Source organism: Euwallacea similis, chromosome 3 (assembly GCF_039881205.1).
Source record: "Euwallacea similis isolate ESF13 chromosome 3, ESF131.1, whole genome shotgun sequence".
Lineage (NCBI taxonomy): Eukaryota > Metazoa > Arthropoda > Insecta > Coleoptera > Curculionidae > Euwallacea > Euwallacea similis.
Genome location: NC_089611.1, coordinates 2527658 through 2546430, shown reverse-complemented (window position 1 = coordinate 2546430; position 18773 = coordinate 2527658). Strand labels below are relative to the sequence as shown.

The window sequence follows — 18773 nt, the reverse complement described above, 5'->3', positions numbered from 1 at the left end:
ATTAACCACCGTATAACGCGAACAAATGATTTCCGTTACCGAAGGAACTACTTCTGGGGATTCCCTGGCAGTCGTGCTCAATACGGGGTTGCCCGACCGTCGTGCCCGGTATTTCCCCTGTTTTACTTTGTAGTTTCATTTTTTGCATTGCAACATTTGCCTGTTGCTTTTGAACGGTTGTCGAAAGGTTTAGTGAATACGTGTTGTTATATGTAATGTCGCTGAAAAAAACAAAGTGTTTAACTCTCCATGAAAAATCTCTTGTAATTCAGGAGCTAAGTAAAGGTGCAACTGTTTCAAATTTATCCAGAAAATACATTATAGCTAAATCTACGATTTACAAAATAAAGCAAAGAAAAGAAACCGTTTTAAGAGTAATAACAGATACATATGTTGGATCAAGTAAAAGAAAAACACTTGAAGGGTCTGGATTACCACAAATGGAAAAACAGCTATACAAATGGTTTCTAAATCAACGAAATAAAAATTTTGTTGTAAGCGGAGAAATGATAAAGCAAAAAGCCAAATCCATACATTCTGAAATAAAGGAAACTGATAAGGAATTTACGGCTAGTGAGGGATGGCTACAGAGGTTTAAAAAAAGATTTGGAATTCGGTTTTTAAAAATTTCCGGGGAAAAACTTTCTTCCCAACCGGAACTTATTGACCCTTTCAAAAAGCAGTTAAAAAATAAAATGCAGAAACTTGGAATTACATTAGATCAACTTTATAATGCTGACGAAACGGGCTTATACTGGAAACTTCTACCGGACAAAACATTTGTTTCATCTGCAGAAAAAACAGCGCCGGGACGAAAGACTGAAAAACAACGAATAACATTACTAGTTTGCACAAATGCTACTGGAAGACATAAAGTAAAACCATTAGTTATCGGTAAGGCTGCCAATCCAAGGTCATTTAAAAACTTTACTTGCCCTCTTGATTATGAACACTCCAAGACAGCGTGGATGACTGCTGTGTGTGGATTTTTAAAAAATGGTTCCATCATTCCTTTGTACCTCAGGTAAATTTTGTTGTGTATTTTTCTTGAAACCGTAGCATAAATTTACGTATTCCTTTACAGGTTACACGTTTTTTGTCAAATAAAGGGCTCCCGATAAAAGCCTTATTTCTGCTAGATAACGCGCCATCTCATTCAAACGAAGAAGAATTAAAGAGCGGAGATGGACAGATAGTAACAATGTTTCTTCCACCTAACGTTACGCCGCTTATCCAACATATGGATCAAAATTATATTACAGGAATAGCCTTCTTGCCGATGTTATAGCAAGTAATTCAAACATAACTGATATATTGAAAAACTTGACTATTAAGGAAGCTGTTGTCAACTTAACGGCTGCTTGGAATCGACTCGATTCACAAATTATTGCAAAATGTTGGAGAAATATTTTAGAGAACACTGAAATGTCCGAGGATGACGATGATGAATTACCTCTTTCTGTTTTAAAACGTCGATGGGACGATGATAAGGCAGGCTTAATCTCCAAATCCTGTGATCTTCTAAATACACTAGCACCACAAGTAGGGGATTTATCTTTACAATTTAAATCTGTTATTACATATGTAATTTATGTATATTTGTATGCCCCATCCAAGGAAACTGATGTATTAGAATTGAATGATGCTGACAAAGAATGTGAAAACGACCAAGAAGAATGTGAAGTTTATGTAGTCGAGAATTTTCAAAAAATGTCAAGTAAAGTGTCACTGGACAGCGCTATAACTGCATTAAATACTGCAATCCAGTGAGCAGAATATAGTGGTGTGGACTTCACAGACCTCATAGCTTTAAAAAGACTAAGAGAAACAGCCTTTGTGCAAAAAATTACAAATCCTAAGAAGCAAACTAAAATTTCAGACTTTTTTGTCACCCAATAATCTGTTTTCCACTCTATTTAGATTAACCCCCGATTACATAAATAAATCGCTAATGTGAACGTGCGTTGTTTTATTTTGTTCACGGTATCGAGTGTCTACTGTATTTATATATTATATATTATTATATGTTTTATTATTTATATTACTACTTACAATTTCAATGACTGAACATTGTTTTTCGCCTTTTTGTTTTTAAGAGGTGATTAAATGTGAACGATTTACATAATGGGTGTTCTAGTTGTGTGCAATTATTTGGAACACCCTGCGCCGCTCTGCTAAAGAAATTTTGTTGATAAGTTTTTTTTTTGAGTAAATTCCAAGGAAAGTGCACCTTACGGACAAATTTTAAAAGGATTTTTTGGAGTCCAAAATGAATTTTACGCACAAATAAATTAAAACTATTTGTTTGTTTTCATGGCTGGTTTTCTTTCTACGGCCCGTTGCCTTGAACAACGGACCATAGTAAAGTGACAATAACGCCCGTCGTTATTGGCAACGGGTCGTAAAAATAACGTCTGTATATTGTTGACTAAATGTCTTCTGGTTCGCATCGCATCTCCTTGTTTCAGTCCTCTACATGTACATAACTAATTTGCCTTTTTTCAGCCCTTTAGGTCTCGTTTTAGGGCACAAAAAATTTAATCTACTGAATATCAAAGAAAAAGTTCTTGCTTTGATTTGCTTTATTATGATTAAGTAAATCCCAGACTAATTTAATTAAAATTTACAGTCTGATTAATTTCAATATACTCTCTATCTTTTTTCATTCGTTATAAAATAAAAATAACTTCCTGCCCGATAATGGCGCGTGTTTAAATCCCTGAAGGAAAACTAATTAAATTATAAGATATAAATAACTGTATACACATGAAGGAACGACATCACGAATTGACTTTCATCTAAAACGCAGCTATTACGTTTACTTTTCGTTCTGCCGTTTGCTCATGCTAATTTGCGGGTTTCTCCTTCATGTTCTACACGACACCGACAGTTGATAACACCAACTTTTCCCTGTTATACAGAAATTTGCACGTACAAGTTTCCAAAAACCACAATCAGATTTTTTCCTTATATGTTATAGCCACTCTGAGAGTACCTTTAAAACTAAGTATAAATTGTGTTAAGAAGAAAAACTGCCAGGAGTCTTGAATGAAAGCTTGATAAAGTTGCCTTTTTCCTTCTTCGTTTCCAATTTTAGGTGAGAGAACTATATCATTAATGAAACTTCTATGTTCCTACTCTATAAGTAACTTATTATTTTTAGAAAAAAGGGAAGCATTAACATCTGAAACACTGCGTCCTCTTAGGCACTTTAAGTTACCCTTCTATAGAAAAGCAGTAATCGGGCTAGAAGACTTAACATACTAAGAGCCAGTAAGGTGCAACGGGCGCCTTATATCAAGTGGGCTCCAGTAGTCCCCACGTCGTAGTGGACTGAATCAGTCTACTCGATTAGTCAATATAATAGTACAAGCCATAATATACCTTTATATCCTTTACTTATTTACACATAGAGAAACAAAGTTTTTCCTTCGTCACATTATCCATAATCATATAACTAATATCATTATATTAAAATACAGGACCTGATGAGATAATTCACGATGGGTTGCTTTAAAACATGTTTGTTTTCCAAGTCAACGTCATTTTCTTTTCAAACAGGATTACCAGACACAGAAATGGTAAATTTCGCGAATAACCTAAACATACTACGAGTATTAATAAAGCGCAATGGGCATGTTATGTCAAGTGAGCCATAATATGGTACCTCAAAGCCCATGTCATAGTGCAAGATTGTTACTCCTCCTATTTGGATAAAACAATACAATTAGTAATAATATACCATTGTATCTTCTGTTTATTTATATGCGGAAAAACACATTCTTCTTCACCATATTATCAAGAATATTTTGAACAACATAATTTTATTAAAATATAAAATCTAATTAGTTGGTTGATCGTAAGTTGCGTTGAAATAAAAAAAGGAGCTCAAAAAACACTTTGGTAATATATATTAATCTACTAATAACAAAGTTTAATAGTTGCCGTAACTGCGAAGGGAAACTTCACTCTCAAGAATAGCAGTTTCACTCCCTTTCATATACAATTAGTTTTGAAATTGCAGCTAAAGCACTCATTTTTTTAAAGTTCTGATTATTATTCATTAAGCATAAAAAGAGTTTATTCGCATAAGTGACCCCAATTTCAATCCGCAATGACGCAGTCGTGGTACCACTCTCTATATTATAGTGAAAGCGGATAAAGAACCGCGACATTACAGTGTGGGGCCATGGAAAGCATTTCAATAGATTATGTTTTGTATCAGTAACAAAAGGTTTTAAATATTCTATTGAGACATGGTTCTGATTTCTGATCTTACAAAATAGTTAGTACGACGAAAACAATTTTTTCATTTCCAGTAAGTACCTACATACGTATCTGCGAGTGTACTAAAACATACAAGTTTATGCAACTAATTATTATTAAAAGAACCTCTGGTAGCCTTGATTGAATAGTAGTGCATAGTGGTCCTATTTATTAATCAACTAGTAAAGTGCACTAATCTTTATATGCTTATCTAACAATTATCTCATAACTGTTCACAAAAACTACATATAGATAATAATAATTTCCCACTATCACAAATTATATTTTTTTAATAGGTTTAATATTTTTCATATGGAAAAAAATAAGAATCGCTTCTTCCTTTGAATGATCTCCAAAAGTAATGGAAAAAACAGAAAGAAAAGGTAAGAAACACCATAAATTCTTAAGAATTACAACTGGCTTACTCTCCTTCTTCAAGCGGACCAATTTGTTCATATGCTTCTGACTGAAGGAGCTGAAGCTACCTGCGACGACAGCACTGAAACTTTCAAAGAACATGATAACGTTCCTTCATTCTACAATGAGGAATTATTCAAAAGGTCTGGAACTTCTCTTTTGCGTTGAATTCCATTTTTCAACCCTACTCACCTTATATAGCGGACAGTCCTTTTATCACGCCAACAACTTTGCCATCTTCGGAGGCAAAATCTTCGGCCTTATGTCCGTTCTCTTTATTCCAACCATTCTGCGCATCCTGGTACACACTAAGAAATCAGGTAGCGAATTCGCCGCCTATAGACGATATGTAGCCACCATCTTTCACATGACAGTTTGGTACGAATCAGACTTCAAGCCTGGTTCAAGGCTTTGGAGATCGATTACTGAAGTCAAAAACCTGCACAACTCTGCTAGTAAATCAGGTTGCAAGGCTGGCCTAAAGAGGATTTCCCAGAAGGACATGGCCTTGACTCAATTCGGTTTTATGGGGTATCAATTGAACAGAAACCAGTTTTTGGGAATGCAAAACGTGAGTGACGAAGACTGGAAAGGGTTTATTCACTTGTGGAGAGTGGTGGGACATTTACTTGGAATTGAAGAACGGCGAGTCTAATTTAGAGTGTATTTGAGTTAAATTATTATATAAATGGTATTTTAGGTTCAATGTTTGCCGAGAGTCAGTGGAGGAAACTAAAGCAATATGCGAGAAACTAATCCACAAAGTGTTTATTCCTGAAATCAACCAAATGAACAAGGAATCGCTCTTAATGATCAAACTCCTAATAAACGGCCTCTGGGCTATACAACCTATGCTGAATTTCAACATTTTCATATACATTCTTAAGATGGTAGTAACAAATAACAAGAACAATGAGATTAAAATGTTTAAGGCTTTAACTTTGTGGGAGAAATGCATTTTTTATTTCACAATATGTATCTTCTATAGTCTAAGATGGGCTCCCTTCAGATGGTACTTCAACCACACCCTCAGAAGAGACTTATGGCTCATGAAAAACTTCCCTTTTTTGGCTTATTACAAGTTTGGGTTTAAGAATTCTCATGTTCGGATTTTGACCAAACCTGAATAAAATGATTTTTTTAGTAAGAAAATTATTATTATTCACAAGATCACTCTGATTGTTTAATCTCTTCGTGTCTCAGCTTGTTAAGCTGCCCTGATTTGGTGAAATTACAATAATAAATAAGCTAATCTTGGTGGGTTAAATAAAACTTTGAGCTATAAATAGATGACACAGTAGTACTGCCAAATCTTTCTGAAAATGACCTATCCCTATCAAGCTGCTTATTTTCAATCACTTTATCATAGAACCTTGACAATTTTACAGCATTAGAAGTCCCGGCAGCTAAATACCTGGCCAATCTACAATCTAACAAAATCTCCTCTGCATTATACTTATACCTAAAACTATCATTGGATACATTAGACCTACTCTTATCGTCCACTTGATCTAATTTACTACCCACTACTAATATTGGCATTAAATTATTGGCCCCCATTAAATTTTCTGCGTCCATATCTTGGTCTGATTGGTTTCTCATTGAAGAAGAAGGACTAATCTGAGAGATATCATGGTCCAACAGCTCTTTCAGCCATTTTTGTAAATTTTTTTCGCTCTTGCGATTAGACAGGTCGTGCATTAAAATAGCTCCATGGCAAGGCTTGTAGAAGACTTGTCGCGCGTTTTGATGGTTCTTGCTGCCACCTACGTCCCAAAACTCAACGAAAAAGGTGGTTTGGTCGCGGGTGCCTTCTTTATACTCGTGCAATTTCACCTCAACCGAACATCCAACGGTCCAACTCGGGTTTTTGATGGGTTCATTGTGGGCTGCCAGGTGAACAAAAGAGGTTTTGCCCACTCCCGAGTCGCCCAACACCATTATGCGTACGCGTTCTATGGATGTCATTTCTTGGTTTGGGTTTGTGACACTGGTTTGTGGTTTAGTTATAAATTAAAGTTGTAATCATTAGAAATTAGGGGTAGCTTATTTATATTTACTTTATGTTGGAATGTAAGGTTAAATTTTTTACTGATGTATTTTGATGCAATCAAACACATATGGGAACTGAGCTATCAAACAGTGATGACAACAGTGTAAAGAATGTCTCTGCCTGGAACTAACAACCAAAATAAATATGTAAAATGGCCGACATTAACGTTGCCAAATTTCTTACATAATGGCATCCCTAGCAGTAATCAATATTATTATTTTAAACTTTTCCATCAGCCGTCTCGACTCTTTCGTATGTTCATATTCTTCCATTAAATGTTTAATGAGGTGAATTGAATTTTCGTATATTAAAAATTATGGACAAACTCCATAAACCCCCTAAAAGAGAGTTTTGTTTGTCTTGTAAAATCATCACTGTATCCTGTTTGATCACCATTGGAGGTTATCTAATTCATACAGCTCAGCAATATAAAGGAAACTCCAAAATATTTATCAGCACTCTTGGAACTGGTAACTAAAGTAAAACTCCTTTTGCTACATTTTTTAATACTGTATTCCAGGAGCTATATGTTTGGGAGTGAGCGAAATTTTTGACAAAACCCCCTTCAAACAATAAAAGTACACATTTCTACCTCAAAACAATTAAAAACAAGGCATATAAAACATAAGTCTTACTGTGAGAATAGAACATAATGTAAAATTAGAAAAAATTGCAAATTAAATATAAACTTTAATTTATCGCCCTACTTGCCCCAACTTAGTGTCAGTCTTCGGGTTAGCAGTTACATTTTGGACCCCCACAATTAATTCATTGGCTTTAGTTTGCAGATCTCTTAAATTGTGAATGTAAAGCATTCTCAGTACTTTGGCGGCTTGATTTAAAACTGGATCATTTAAGTTAAATCCCAAATCGACATCTTGAAATGGAAAGGGAATGCCCTGTTAAAAAGAATCTTTTATTAATAATTTTTTTAACATTAATTTTCCACTAATTACCTCTAAAATTACTTTGCTGGGATCTTCTACACACTCGGCAGTCAGACGGGTACAAATCACCTTTCTGACTGCTCGTAAAGTCACTAATGGGTCAGGGTATGGGGATATTTTAAGTGTCTTTGCCAACTGGTTTATTCGCTCTGTAAACTCAGTACTTCTAACTGAAATTTCTAGACATAGATAAAATAGACAAGTAATTGTATAGGGTATTTACAATCTAATTTATCAAGAGGATTTTCTGCAACTACACTGGGAATATTGGCGGTTTTGATGTTCTCAACTGCATGTTTCAAATAGGCACATTCTGCTATTACAATGTCATTTTAATTTAGTTACAAATGTGACACAATCTCTTACTGTTTTTGGTTGTTTCCATTTGAATAGCTTTCCCAAGCAACCATTGCAACTCTTCTACTTGTGAGCCTAACATGGGACATCCCAGAGAATCTTTGTATTGATCAAAATAATTGTTCCAATCATTAGAGCTCGAATTTTTAAGGCCATTGGTGACTTGTTGGCTGCCACTTTTCAGTTTGTTGGTCTCCAACCAGAGAACCACTTCCCGCAGGGTTTTTTCTTCTAAAATACAGAGGGGATATTTTGAGATGTTTGGTAGTTTTTTCATTACCATTTAAGTCTGTTGAGTCGGCATTGGGGTACTCTAAAGCTGTGAGCAGTCTTTTGGACATGATTAAAATGTATTCGACGGTAAAATTACTGCTTTTTAGATCAGAAAACTTCGAAATTAAAATTTTGAGGTTAAGATGAAATTCTGTTTTTAATTTCGTATTCATGATTGATGTCATCTATTTTAATGAATCATAAATTAAAATTGGCAACAGCGCAGTAGTGCTGTTATTACTAATTCTCAATAGGATGATTTCTTGACGAAATAACAAGAGCATTCTTAAATAATTTACCACGTTTCTTTAACAATTTTTAATAAATTAGTACCATATTTTACAATAATATTGCATAATAAACAATATCCAAAAAATTTTACATTTAAGTACCTAAAATGCATTATAATGTCATGTACCTAGTACTATAAAATTGATTCTTAATTAAAATTTGATAATCTCCAAAATATGTTCAAAAATATTAAATTCAATGGCATTCCATTTTGTAAATAGTTACTCTGTTTCATAAAAGAAATGTATAAAAAAATGTTGAATAAATAAAGTTGAAACAATATCCAAATCAAAGACAATAAAAATTACAAACCCTATAAATCATCAAGCATATCTTGAGTGGAAATTTCCACCTTTGAAATAATACTTTTCTTCGAGGCCTCATTGGGCATCAAATTGTCAATTGAAACCATTTTTACACCTACTTCTGTATTTCTCACAAAATAATCTCTATTTTGTGAATTTTCAATGTGTAATCTTTTAGGTAGAGTTGGAGGAGGTGAATCTGGGGACCCAATTGATATTACATTATCATTTATCTTTGATATGCTTGGTTTTGTTAATAAATCTGAAGCTTGTTGAGTTTGAACTGATGAGCCATCATCAGTGCTGTAATCCTCTTCTTCATTACTCGACTCTTCACTTGATTTTTCAGGTTCAATAATTTTTAAATCTTTTTGGAGCTTTTGCTTTCGTTTAAGTGGAGCAGGAGGATTACGTGTTGGTCTACCTTGCCTGAAGGCTATTAGACATTCATTTAAATGTTGAATTTGCCGCTTCTTTTCGCAGAATACTGCAATAAAATTGCTATACAATTTGTCTTCATCAATTTTCTTCCTTTCCAAAAACTCATCCATTTTTCTTTTCAAAATATCACATTCTGAAATATAATAATTAAAAGGTCTTTAACCAAATCAGTTGCTGAAAAATACCTGTTTTTAGTGTGGTATGTTCTTGCTTTAAAGTTTGTAATTCCTTTGACATTTCAACATTTGATTTATATAAACCATCTATTAAGCTATGCACACTATCACTGAAATTAACCTCTGTAAGTTTTGTCTTGAAAAACAACATTTTCATCGCATTTTCAAGCAGCAAGTTGATAATGAACTCTCCATTTTCTAGCACTAATTGGGCATCAGCAGAGGGGCCCTCAAGATACTTTTTTAAATTCCTATAATAGTCCTTAAAACTGGTTTTAAGTTTGTTTGCCTGTGCTGTTAAATCAGGCTTGAATACCTAAAAAATTTAATTTGCCTTTATTCAGTTTCCAATTAATATAGAATACTAGTACAGTTTTTTTCCAAGCCTTATGAGCCTCACACAGTGTCAAATTCAGAGAATCTTCCTGGAAAATAGCACTTATTTTAAAAAGCAGATTCTTCTTGGAGACTATATTCTGGCAATAGTGGTCCATTTAAGAAGATCTTGAATGGATGATCAAAAGAGTAGAATGAGTTTTTTGGACCACATATTCTCTTACATATAAGTTAATGAAAGAAAACATAACCTCGCCCATCAGATCAATGTAGTGGCCACTTTAAAAATTGACAACTGTAAGGTTGCACTTTAGAAATTTTGACAATTATCTGTAATTTAAATCTTGTAAGAACTATTACAGTAATACTCTGGCAACTTTACCTGAAACGTAATTTCTATGAATAGTATCAAACTGTTCAATTGATTATTTTAAGGTTTTTATGAATATGGAAACATCTACGACCCAACGAGAAAAATAACTTGTGGATTTCTATGATGTCATCCTCTATATCAAAATAATTCATGTATGCGTTGTCCTAAAGCAACGTTGTCAAATATATTCAATGTTTTTATGTGGTTATGTAGCTTCAATGTTTTTGTCTCTTGTGAGTTCCAAAAAAATAATCATGTCTGCAGTCCATAAAAGCGTTAAATCCAAACGAACAATCAATCTGGAACATTTCACCTCTCAAAGTAACATTCCGCATGAAAACTTAGATCCGACTTGTTTGTTTACCTTCAAAAATCCATTGATTCGAGTAGAGTATCCTGGTTATGTAAAGAACATTGATAGAGCCCTGGAAAGTCTTGGTGGCCTTGAGGGAGTTCAAAGAGGCGTAGAGAGAAAGAAATTACCTCTAACATTTCATCCGAAAAGTGAGTACATGAAAGGTTGCATTGGAGACCGAGACCATAACATTGGATTTCTGATAAAAGTACGGAGAAATAAAACCACTAAAGAAGTAACATATGAGGTTGTTGGGGCCTGTGACACAAATTTTAAATTCCACAGGATGTGTGACTTTCAATTTCTACCTTTGCTGGTTAAAAATGGGCCTGAACATAAAGACTCGGAAGTGGATTATTTGCACAACAAAGTAATACTGGAAAAATTGCCCACTTTAGACTGGTTTAACAAAAAAGAAGATACTAACTCTTTGTTTCTAACCAGTGCTGTATTTGCTCGGTTTGACCTGCCTCAGGCGCAATTTAAGTCTAATACTTATGATACCTTTAACTCAATGTTCCGATCAGATGCTCCACAGTTGCCAGATTTCTCCAGGAGAAAGCTTAAAGAGAAACTTACAGTATATTCAGTTAGAGTTGCCATAAACCAGAATTGTACAATTCCCACTAATCCAACACCTGAAGCTTTGCAAAATGTGAAAGCAAAATTATTGCAAAGGGACCTTAAACAAGCTCAAAAGGCATTTGAAGAGAGGCCAATTTGGATAAAGTCAGCACTCATGCATTGTGCAAATTTAAAGGCTGAAAGTGCCAAAATAGTTTTACCAGCTGTTGCATATAATTGCCTAAATGGCCCTTGGAGGAGCTGCTGGATAAAGTTTGGTTATAACCCTATTATTGATCCTAATTCGCGAATTTATCAAATATTAGATTTTCGAGTAAGACATTCAATAGGAGTTCAATTCAAAATCAAAACCAAACGAAGGCCCTTTTGGACAAAAGTAAATTCAGCCAACCTAGATAGTACTCATTACGTTCTAAAACCCAATGAAATACCTCCTGCAAGACAAATGTTTTATCAGTACTGTGATATACAGTTGCCAGAAGTCCAAGATATGTTGGCTAAACTCCCAAAGCTTCCTTCAAGCATTAAATATGACCCTAAGAATGGGTGGTTAACCCATACCTTCATGGAGCAGTGTCGAGAAATTGTTAACAAGTATGTATATGAAGCTGTTAAAAATGATATTTCGAATGATAAGAAGCAGAATGAGAGCCCAGGTAGGTCAGAAGATGTCATTGGTTATTGTAGCAGAATGCTGAATAATATTAAAGAAAGGGGGATTGATTCCACAATTGAGCACGTTAATTTAAGTGAAGATGATGAAATCGACGTTCACGAATTAATGGAGAGTCTTCCTGAAAGGCTGCCTGAGAGCCTTGATGATGAAGGTGATGATGATTCGGATATTGAAATAGATTTGGAAGCTGTGGAGGAGGTTAATGAGATTGTGGCTGGGTTTAAAGAATGATAAAATGTACTTAAAACTGTGATTTATTGTATATTATTGTTTACAAATGTGTAAATTAATAAAATGTCAAAAATGTAAATAGTTACTTCATAGGGTTTGTTTAACGTCATAGCTGACGTCAAAGTAAGCCTACTTATGTAGTAAAAATATGGTGACCTGTTACTACTGACATGCTGACTACATGGTAGGTTTATGCTCTTCCCACAAACCTATTTATATATAAGAACAAATATTCGGAATTCTGTTCTAAAGAACTAAAAATTTTGCTTTATTTCTCATCATATCGGTTTTCGCTTTTAAGAACAATTAAACAGCAACTTCTGTTATTTTTAGGTCTCCGACACTCACTACAGAGTAAAAGTAATAAATACACTTTTGGTCCTAATAGCAACCTGGTAATAAAGGCTGAACGCTCCTTTTTTTCTGCCACATCGCTCATGTTACGTCACAACAATCCTCTAAACGTCAGTCAATTGTCCAAGTACCATTTTGTATGGTAGACGTCCCAAATTTGTCTAAAATTTTAATTGAAATTGTACAATTCAGCTATTCTCTGCGTGAAAATCTGTGCAATAAAGAACCACCCACAATACCGAACCGTTTCCTTCAATTCTAGACCCTCAGAACCATGAATCCCGAATAGTAAGTATCGATTTGCACTATGCTTTGCAACCATTCAATTTGACGTGATTTTTTTTACATACAAGTCGAAATGCGCAGTTTTCAGGAAAGCCTTTGTATGTTTTCCTCTAACCAACGGTTTCCATAAATATTCACTAAACATAGTCATGAAATTTTCAAATAAACGCAAAAGAACTCATTTTCCTTGCTGAGGATCCACCCATTTTTCCTTGAGCCTTGACCACAAGATGGTTCAGGGCACGTCATTGTTTTCCTTGTCCGTGGTGTGATTCACACCTGCTTTTTCCCTATCAGCTGTGAACCGCTCAAAAGTCTAGCTTTCCGTTATGCTTGAGAAAAGCCTTTGTTTATGCAGCTACTCCCAGTGGTATCAGCAGTGATTTTGAACTTCCTTTGTTGCCTTTTTGTTTTAAATATGTGCTAAAATTGATCTAAAAGTAGTTGTTCTTGGAGGTATTGATTTCGCATTAATTGACCATTCATCAGAAGCTTCTTAAATTGAGGCACCTTGAGGCCAAAGAGTTCAGAATTTCCTGAGATATTTTTGATTGAACTAGGATATCCCCTAAAAGATGTACACAGCAAAACATCAGAAAATTTATATGGAATTGATGGTTCAATATTTGGATGTTGTAAACATTTACCACTGTTAACCATGACACTGCCCAATTCACATCCAGAGAACATAACTTCAATTTTCCCAATGTTTGGCAACATCAGCAATGAGTATTAGTATATCAAAAACCTTAGAATAACCCAATAATATCAAAGAGATAACACCTGATTGATCCATTTTATGTGAAATATATTTTTGTGGGGGCTTTTTTATTACTATTATTAGATCTGATTGAATTGAAGGGAAACGTCTCTATTGGCAATATAAGCATTGATTGGGTCAGACTTGATATTTTTAGACCTTTTTACAAGAAGTGACATTTTATTTAATGATTTTAAATAATTTAGAATTGGAGATTACAGTTTAATTTCTCCCTCTTCAGTCATGTTAATTCATTTTCACCTTGTGAAGCAATAATTATTGCTATAAATTGAGACTATTAGCATATGCTTCATGAGGTAGACAACCTCCTCAACGCTACTAAACACATTTGAATAATTTATTTTCGCAACATATTCATGAAATGCACTAATAAATATGCATTCCCTTAGTGATACAGAATTTTTCTTTGATATTTCAGTGATTATTTATTCAAGCTTTTACTGATTGGTGACTCAGGTGTAGGCAAATCCTGTCTGTTGCTGAGATTTGCGGTGAGTTCCATCAGCCTTCAAACTCTAAAAAAAAACTAAATTTTTCTTTAATTTTAGGATGATACTTACACAGAAAGTTACATTAGTACAATAGGAGTAGACTTTGTAAGTTGTGCATGTAATTGCTGGTTTTTAGTTGTGAATAAACCTGTTTTTTTTCACAGAAAATCAGAACTATTGATTTAGACGGTAAAACCATAAAACTACAAATTGTAAGTATGAGGGAAGGGGTGTTTTTGGTAATGGAGTTGTGAACCAGATGTTTTTGTATACCAATGAAAAGCAATTTTAAGAAATTTTCCCGAACATTTTACATTATTTTTTGTTATGCGGTGTATATATACATATACATAGTATAGCTACAATTTTGAAAATATAGGGGTGAAAACAATTTTGGGTTTTCAACTGTATGGACGCCAAATTTGTATTTCCGGTTTTACCGGACATGATGTTAATTTCCTTCTATCAAATAGAACACTGTATGGTTGTTCATTTTCCAATTACACGTAAAATTTTAAATAATACGACATACAATGGAAGAAACCGAGGATTTGTTATGTCAGTAATAACAAATTTGGTTAGAAACAAATTAAAATAACCACCATAAATACCATTGGATGTATGATGGCATTGCCTGCATAAAATTTCACCTAAATGTTTTCATCGATGGCTCAATGTATAGACTAAAGTAATGGCTTGCTTAATGTGTCATCCGGTGTATAATATGTGTTAATGGCCAGAAGACTGCTTTGAATTAAAGTGTGACTTAAGTAAGTCATGAAGTTTCAAATCTGGCAATGTCGAAATTGAAGCGGTGATCGGCTATTTTGTTTGCGCTTTTTTTCCTATGTTTGTTTACATCAAATTAAGTTATGAAACATGACTCCATTAAAACGTTCGTGTTCAAAAAACTGTTCCATTTTCGAACCTCCCTGTAGACAATTGAAATGTATTTATCCAGTGGGACACTGCGGGTCAAGAGCGCTTCCGAACGATCACCTCGAGCTACTACAGGGGAGCGCACGGCATAATCGTCGTCTACGATTGCACGGACCAGGACTCTTTCAACAATGTTAAACAGTGGCTCGAGGAAATCGAGCGCTACGCCTGCGACAACGTCAACAAACTACTCGTGGGCAACAAAAGCGATCTGACCACGAAGAAAGTGGTGGATTTCCAAACGGCGAAGGAGTACGCGGACCAGCTGGGCATCCCGTTTCTGGAAACGTCGGCGAAAAATGCCACCAACGTGGAGCAGGCCTTCATGACAATGGCTGCCGAAATTAAAAACCGAGTGGGACCGCCGTCCTCGGCCGTCGCCGACCAGGGAAAAGTCAAGTTTGACCAGAGCCGCCCGGTTGAACCTACCCAACCGAGGTGCTGCTGAAAGGCGCCGGTTTTCTGTTTGTGTGTGGTAAGTTTGGCTCTCTTACAGTTCAAAACGACTCCGTCTTCGGTTTATGGTTGTATATTTCATTGGTGCAAATGGAGACTAATGTTTTTAAAAGGTGATGGTAAATGGAAGGTGGGGGGATTGTTTATTGGCATTTTTTAGAAGGGCGGGGCTTATTGACGTTTGTTTACACCAAAAGTTTCAAGTAGTTTTCTCTCTTCAACCATTTAACAGCTTTAATTTGTTTTGTTTGTTTCAGGTTTAGGTGGTCAACTCCCAATTCATAATTACTTTTGTACAGTAGCCCAGTTTGCTACGAATTATAATATTCTATTATTTAGTAAAATATCCGTCTACATAATGTATTATAGAGATTTCATTTTTTCGAGTTCATACCACTAAAAATTTCGTAAATTTTGTAATATAACAATTCATAAAAAAAGGGTTACAACAACAAACAAATCTGCTAGCCTAAAAATACAATATGTCTTGATATCAACCATTTTTTCAATGTCTATTATTATTTATTTAACTCTGCGTACGGGACGAGCGTGTATTATAATAGCGAATCAGTTTTTTAGGAGTAATTTAAGGGTTAAAGAGCAGATGTAGGAAATAGTGATTTCATGGATCTTACCCCGTAAGAACACGTATAATATTCCGTTCCCTTGTGATCGGTTTTTTGTTTGGAAAACAATGGCAAACTCTTTTGTTAATTAGTAAGTTTATTTTAATAAATATATTTCACTTTATGTACTCGTTGATGTGTTTTATTTACAAATTTTTCGTAAATCATGAAGTTTAAACTGAGACTAATTGAAAGTATTTCTGTCTTAAAAAAAACCGTTAGCCACCATCTATCTAAGTATTACATTCAGTGAGCGCAATTGATATGAGCGTTGGTAGAAATGTCTACACTAAATGAAGTGTTGATCTCTTGGCAAAATGGTGGAGAAACTTAATTTGTTCAATGTTGACCAATATATTGTACATCGTAGATTATTTCAGCTCTTAGAACTAAAAACTATTTTTATATTAAAATAAATGCTTTAACATTAAAACAGGTTTTAAGAGTGTTTATGATTACTTCTGTAATATACGAATAAAAAATCTGGTGGTGAGGCAAAACTGTTTTTAACAAATAAATCAGAGATGAAATTTTTACTGTATAAACGATTATATTTTAATAGAGCGCACATCATAACTCTTACTTTACTTAATGCTATTTTCTGTATAAACATTTTAAATCGATCTTTTTTATTATCATCCGCATCTCTACAGTATTACAACTAGTTCCCATAATCAAGCAGATATATACCCTTTATTGTTTAGCCCTGTATTAAATAAGAATAAATCACTTGTAAAAGATAGAGAGCCTGTTTGTCATCTTGGTTGTAACATAAAATGCAGAAAACGATTCACCTATTGGTCTGTTCTAACATAAGTGTGAAGAGAATGATTGAGGGTTGTGAGCGTGGGAAGAAGGTAAAATGGTACATGTCAATTCTTTTAAAGATAAACAGATGCACTCAGGGTGACCCTGATACATCTTTAGTATGGTGGTTCATTCGATTCCCGAAAAGGATAGAATAAAGTTGTTTGAGGACACGTGCGTGTATTTTATTAAAATAAAACCTACCTTCTTTAACAGTTCAGAAATGGGATCCGCAAGACTATTTTATTATTAAAAAAAATTTTTTTTCGTTAAGTTAGTGTATATATTAGTTTGTGTTTGTGAACAATTAAATTTAAGTGAAGTGAAAATGGATAATACGAGTGAAAATCAGGAATTTGAGGAAGGAATGCAACAAGAACAAGTGTTTGACGATTTGCTCGAAAAACACTTGCAAAAACAGATCACCGCCGCCCTAAAAAGGAAATTTGGAGCCAACACGAGACCGTTGATTGCCACAGATCTGGAAGACTTAAACTTGAGCGAAAATAGGCCCAGCGATATGGAGACAAACGCTACGAAATTAACTGTCAAAGGCGACATAATTCCTCCATTTGATCCCGACGATCGCCACCACACCGTAATGTCTTGGCTAAATAAAATAAAGCAATTATCCCACATTCGTGGATGGACCGATTACGAAAAATCCGCTTACATGCAGATGAAACTAAAAGGGGCTGCACGTGAGTGGTTTTTCCGCCAAGAAAATTACGACAAGACCTGGGCTGAGTGAAAAATGGCTTTATCCCGGGCATTTCCCAGATGCGTTGACTACGCCGTTTTATTGAAAGAGCTAGTTGCTAGAAGGAAAGAATCCGATGTAAGCATGACTCATTATTACCACGCCAAGTTAAATCTTACACAGCAGTGCCGACTTGACAATGAAGCCACGATGTCATGCATAATTCGGGGTTTACCTCAGGAGCTGCAACCAAACGCCCGTGCATTCCAGTGCACCACCCCCGACGAATTATATGCAGGTTTCATCGCCCTTATGGACAATTACCAAAGTCCCCAGAAGAACTTGGTTCAGGGTAATCCCGAAAAAAGGTCCAGGGTAGAGTGTTATGTTTGTGGAAAACTAGGCCACTACGTCAAGGACTGCTGGAAGAGGAGCGGGCCATTCACCTCGAAGTCAGCAGGACCTTCAAGATGTGTGTTGTGTCGGCTCACCAACTATGCCACGAAGGACTGCCGCAGAAGAAAATCGGGACTGTCCCAAACTCTAGAACCGAGGAGATGTAGTGTATGCAAAAAACCGGGACACCGGGAAGAAAGTTGCTGGTATAAAACAAAAAACATTGAAGAGACAAACATTGTAGGACAAGTACAAAATGATTTATACAAAGTAGAAGTTGTAATAAATAACATTCTGTTTAGAGGGTATTTAGATACGGGAAATACAATAAACGTTGCAAATATAAATGTATTAAATAAAACAAAACTATAATTAATGCCCTCTAATACGGTTATTAAAAGTTTTGGCGGGTCAATGGTGATCCCAAAAGGCATAATTAAAGCCAATATTTTAATAAATAAAATCGAGATACATACAGAGATAACAATAGTAAACACACAAATGAATGGTATTGATATTATCATAGGACAACCTATACTAAATCAACCAAACATAATGTTAGAAATTAAACCTAATCAGGTAACTTTGTCAAAGTATGAGCAAAGGGGTAACCGGCAAGCCAAGCAACTAAATTATATAGAAACATCCCAGATAAAACACGGCAATCTGGTGGAGAAAGACCTTAATCAATTATTCGAGTTATTAAAACTAACAATCATGCTTTGCACAATCGCCTGCCGAACTGGGCACAATAAATGGTACTGAATTTTCTATAACTTTAACTTCAAAACAATCTATATATTATAAGCCATACAGACTATCAGAAAAAGAAAAGGAAATTATGCATGAGCAAATA

The 18773-nt window shown here is 34.9% G+C and overlaps 6 protein-coding genes across 8 annotated transcripts; 3 read left to right on the top strand and 3 right to left on the bottom strand.

The window, feature by feature from the left end:
* Positions 1–4581: 4581 nt before the first annotated feature.
* On the top strand, positions 4582–5813 carry LOC136419689 (uncharacterized). Its single transcript, XM_066406216.1, has 4 exons — positions 4582–4649; positions 4706–4826; positions 4885–5328; positions 5384–5813. The coding sequence occupies exons 1-4, from the start codon at positions 4628–4630 to the stop codon at positions 5811–5813; spliced, it is 1017 nt and encodes a 338-aa protein (XP_066262313.1). The 5' UTR covers positions 4582–4627.
* LOC136420032 (rab-like protein 3) lies at positions 5634–6723 on the bottom strand. The gene has a single exon (XM_066406695.1). It carries the CDS (start codon positions 6649–6651, stop codon positions 5932–5934), a length of 720 nt encoding a protein of 239 aa, XP_066262792.1. The 5' UTR covers positions 6652–6723; the 3' UTR covers positions 5634–5931.
* Positions 6724–7233: 510 nt separating this feature from the next.
* On the bottom strand, positions 7234–8451 carry LOC136419996 (RNA transcription, translation and transport factor protein). Of its 2 annotated transcripts, none has more exons than XM_066406612.1 (5): positions 8321–8451; positions 8050–8271; positions 7907–7999; positions 7693–7853; positions 7234–7635 (listed from the first exon to the last, which is right to left on the bottom strand). In XM_066406612.1, the coding sequence occupies exons 1-5, from the start codon at positions 8379–8381 to the stop codon at positions 7432–7434; spliced, it is 741 nt and encodes a 246-aa protein (XP_066262709.1). In that variant the 5' UTR covers positions 8382–8451; the 3' UTR covers positions 7234–7431. The 2 variants fall into 2 exon arrangements, with proteins under 2 accessions (XP_066262709.1, XP_066262710.1); XM_066406613.1 differs by having other exon boundaries at positions 7432–7635; positions 7907–7996.
* Positions 8452–8740: 289 nt separating this feature from the next.
* On the bottom strand, positions 8741–10131 carry LOC136419776 (uncharacterized). Of its 2 annotated transcripts, XM_066406316.1 has the most exons (4): positions 10087–10101; positions 9898–10030; positions 9536–9842; positions 8741–9483 (listed from the first exon to the last, which is right to left on the bottom strand). In XM_066406316.1, exons 2-4 carry the CDS (start codon positions 10018–10020, stop codon positions 8918–8920), a joined length of 996 nt encoding a protein of 331 aa, XP_066262413.1. In that variant the 5' UTR covers positions 10021–10030; positions 10087–10101; the 3' UTR covers positions 8741–8917. The 2 variants fall into 2 exon arrangements, with proteins under 2 accessions (XP_066262413.1, XP_066262412.1); XM_066406315.1 differs by having other exon boundaries at positions 9898–10131.
* Positions 10132–10478: 347 nt separating this feature from the next.
* l(2)37Cd (general transcription factor IIIC subunit l(2)37Cd) lies at positions 10479–12109 on the top strand. Its single transcript, XM_066406598.1, has one exon. It carries the CDS (start codon positions 10490–10492, stop codon positions 12080–12082), a length of 1593 nt encoding a protein of 530 aa, XP_066262695.1. The 5' UTR covers positions 10479–10489; the 3' UTR covers positions 12083–12109.
* A 431-nt stretch (positions 12110–12540) lies between these two features.
* Positions 12541–16145, top strand: Rab1 (RAS oncogene family member Rab1). The gene is made up of 6 exons (XM_066406324.1): positions 12541–12724; positions 13921–13993; positions 14051–14098; positions 14158–14205; positions 14955–15407; positions 15646–16145. The coding sequence occupies exons 1-5, from the start codon at positions 12711–12713 to the stop codon at positions 15378–15380; spliced, it is 609 nt and encodes a 202-aa protein (XP_066262421.1). The 5' UTR covers positions 12541–12710; the 3' UTR covers positions 15381–15407; positions 15646–16145.
* The last annotated feature ends 2628 nt before the right edge of the window (positions 16146–18773 follow it).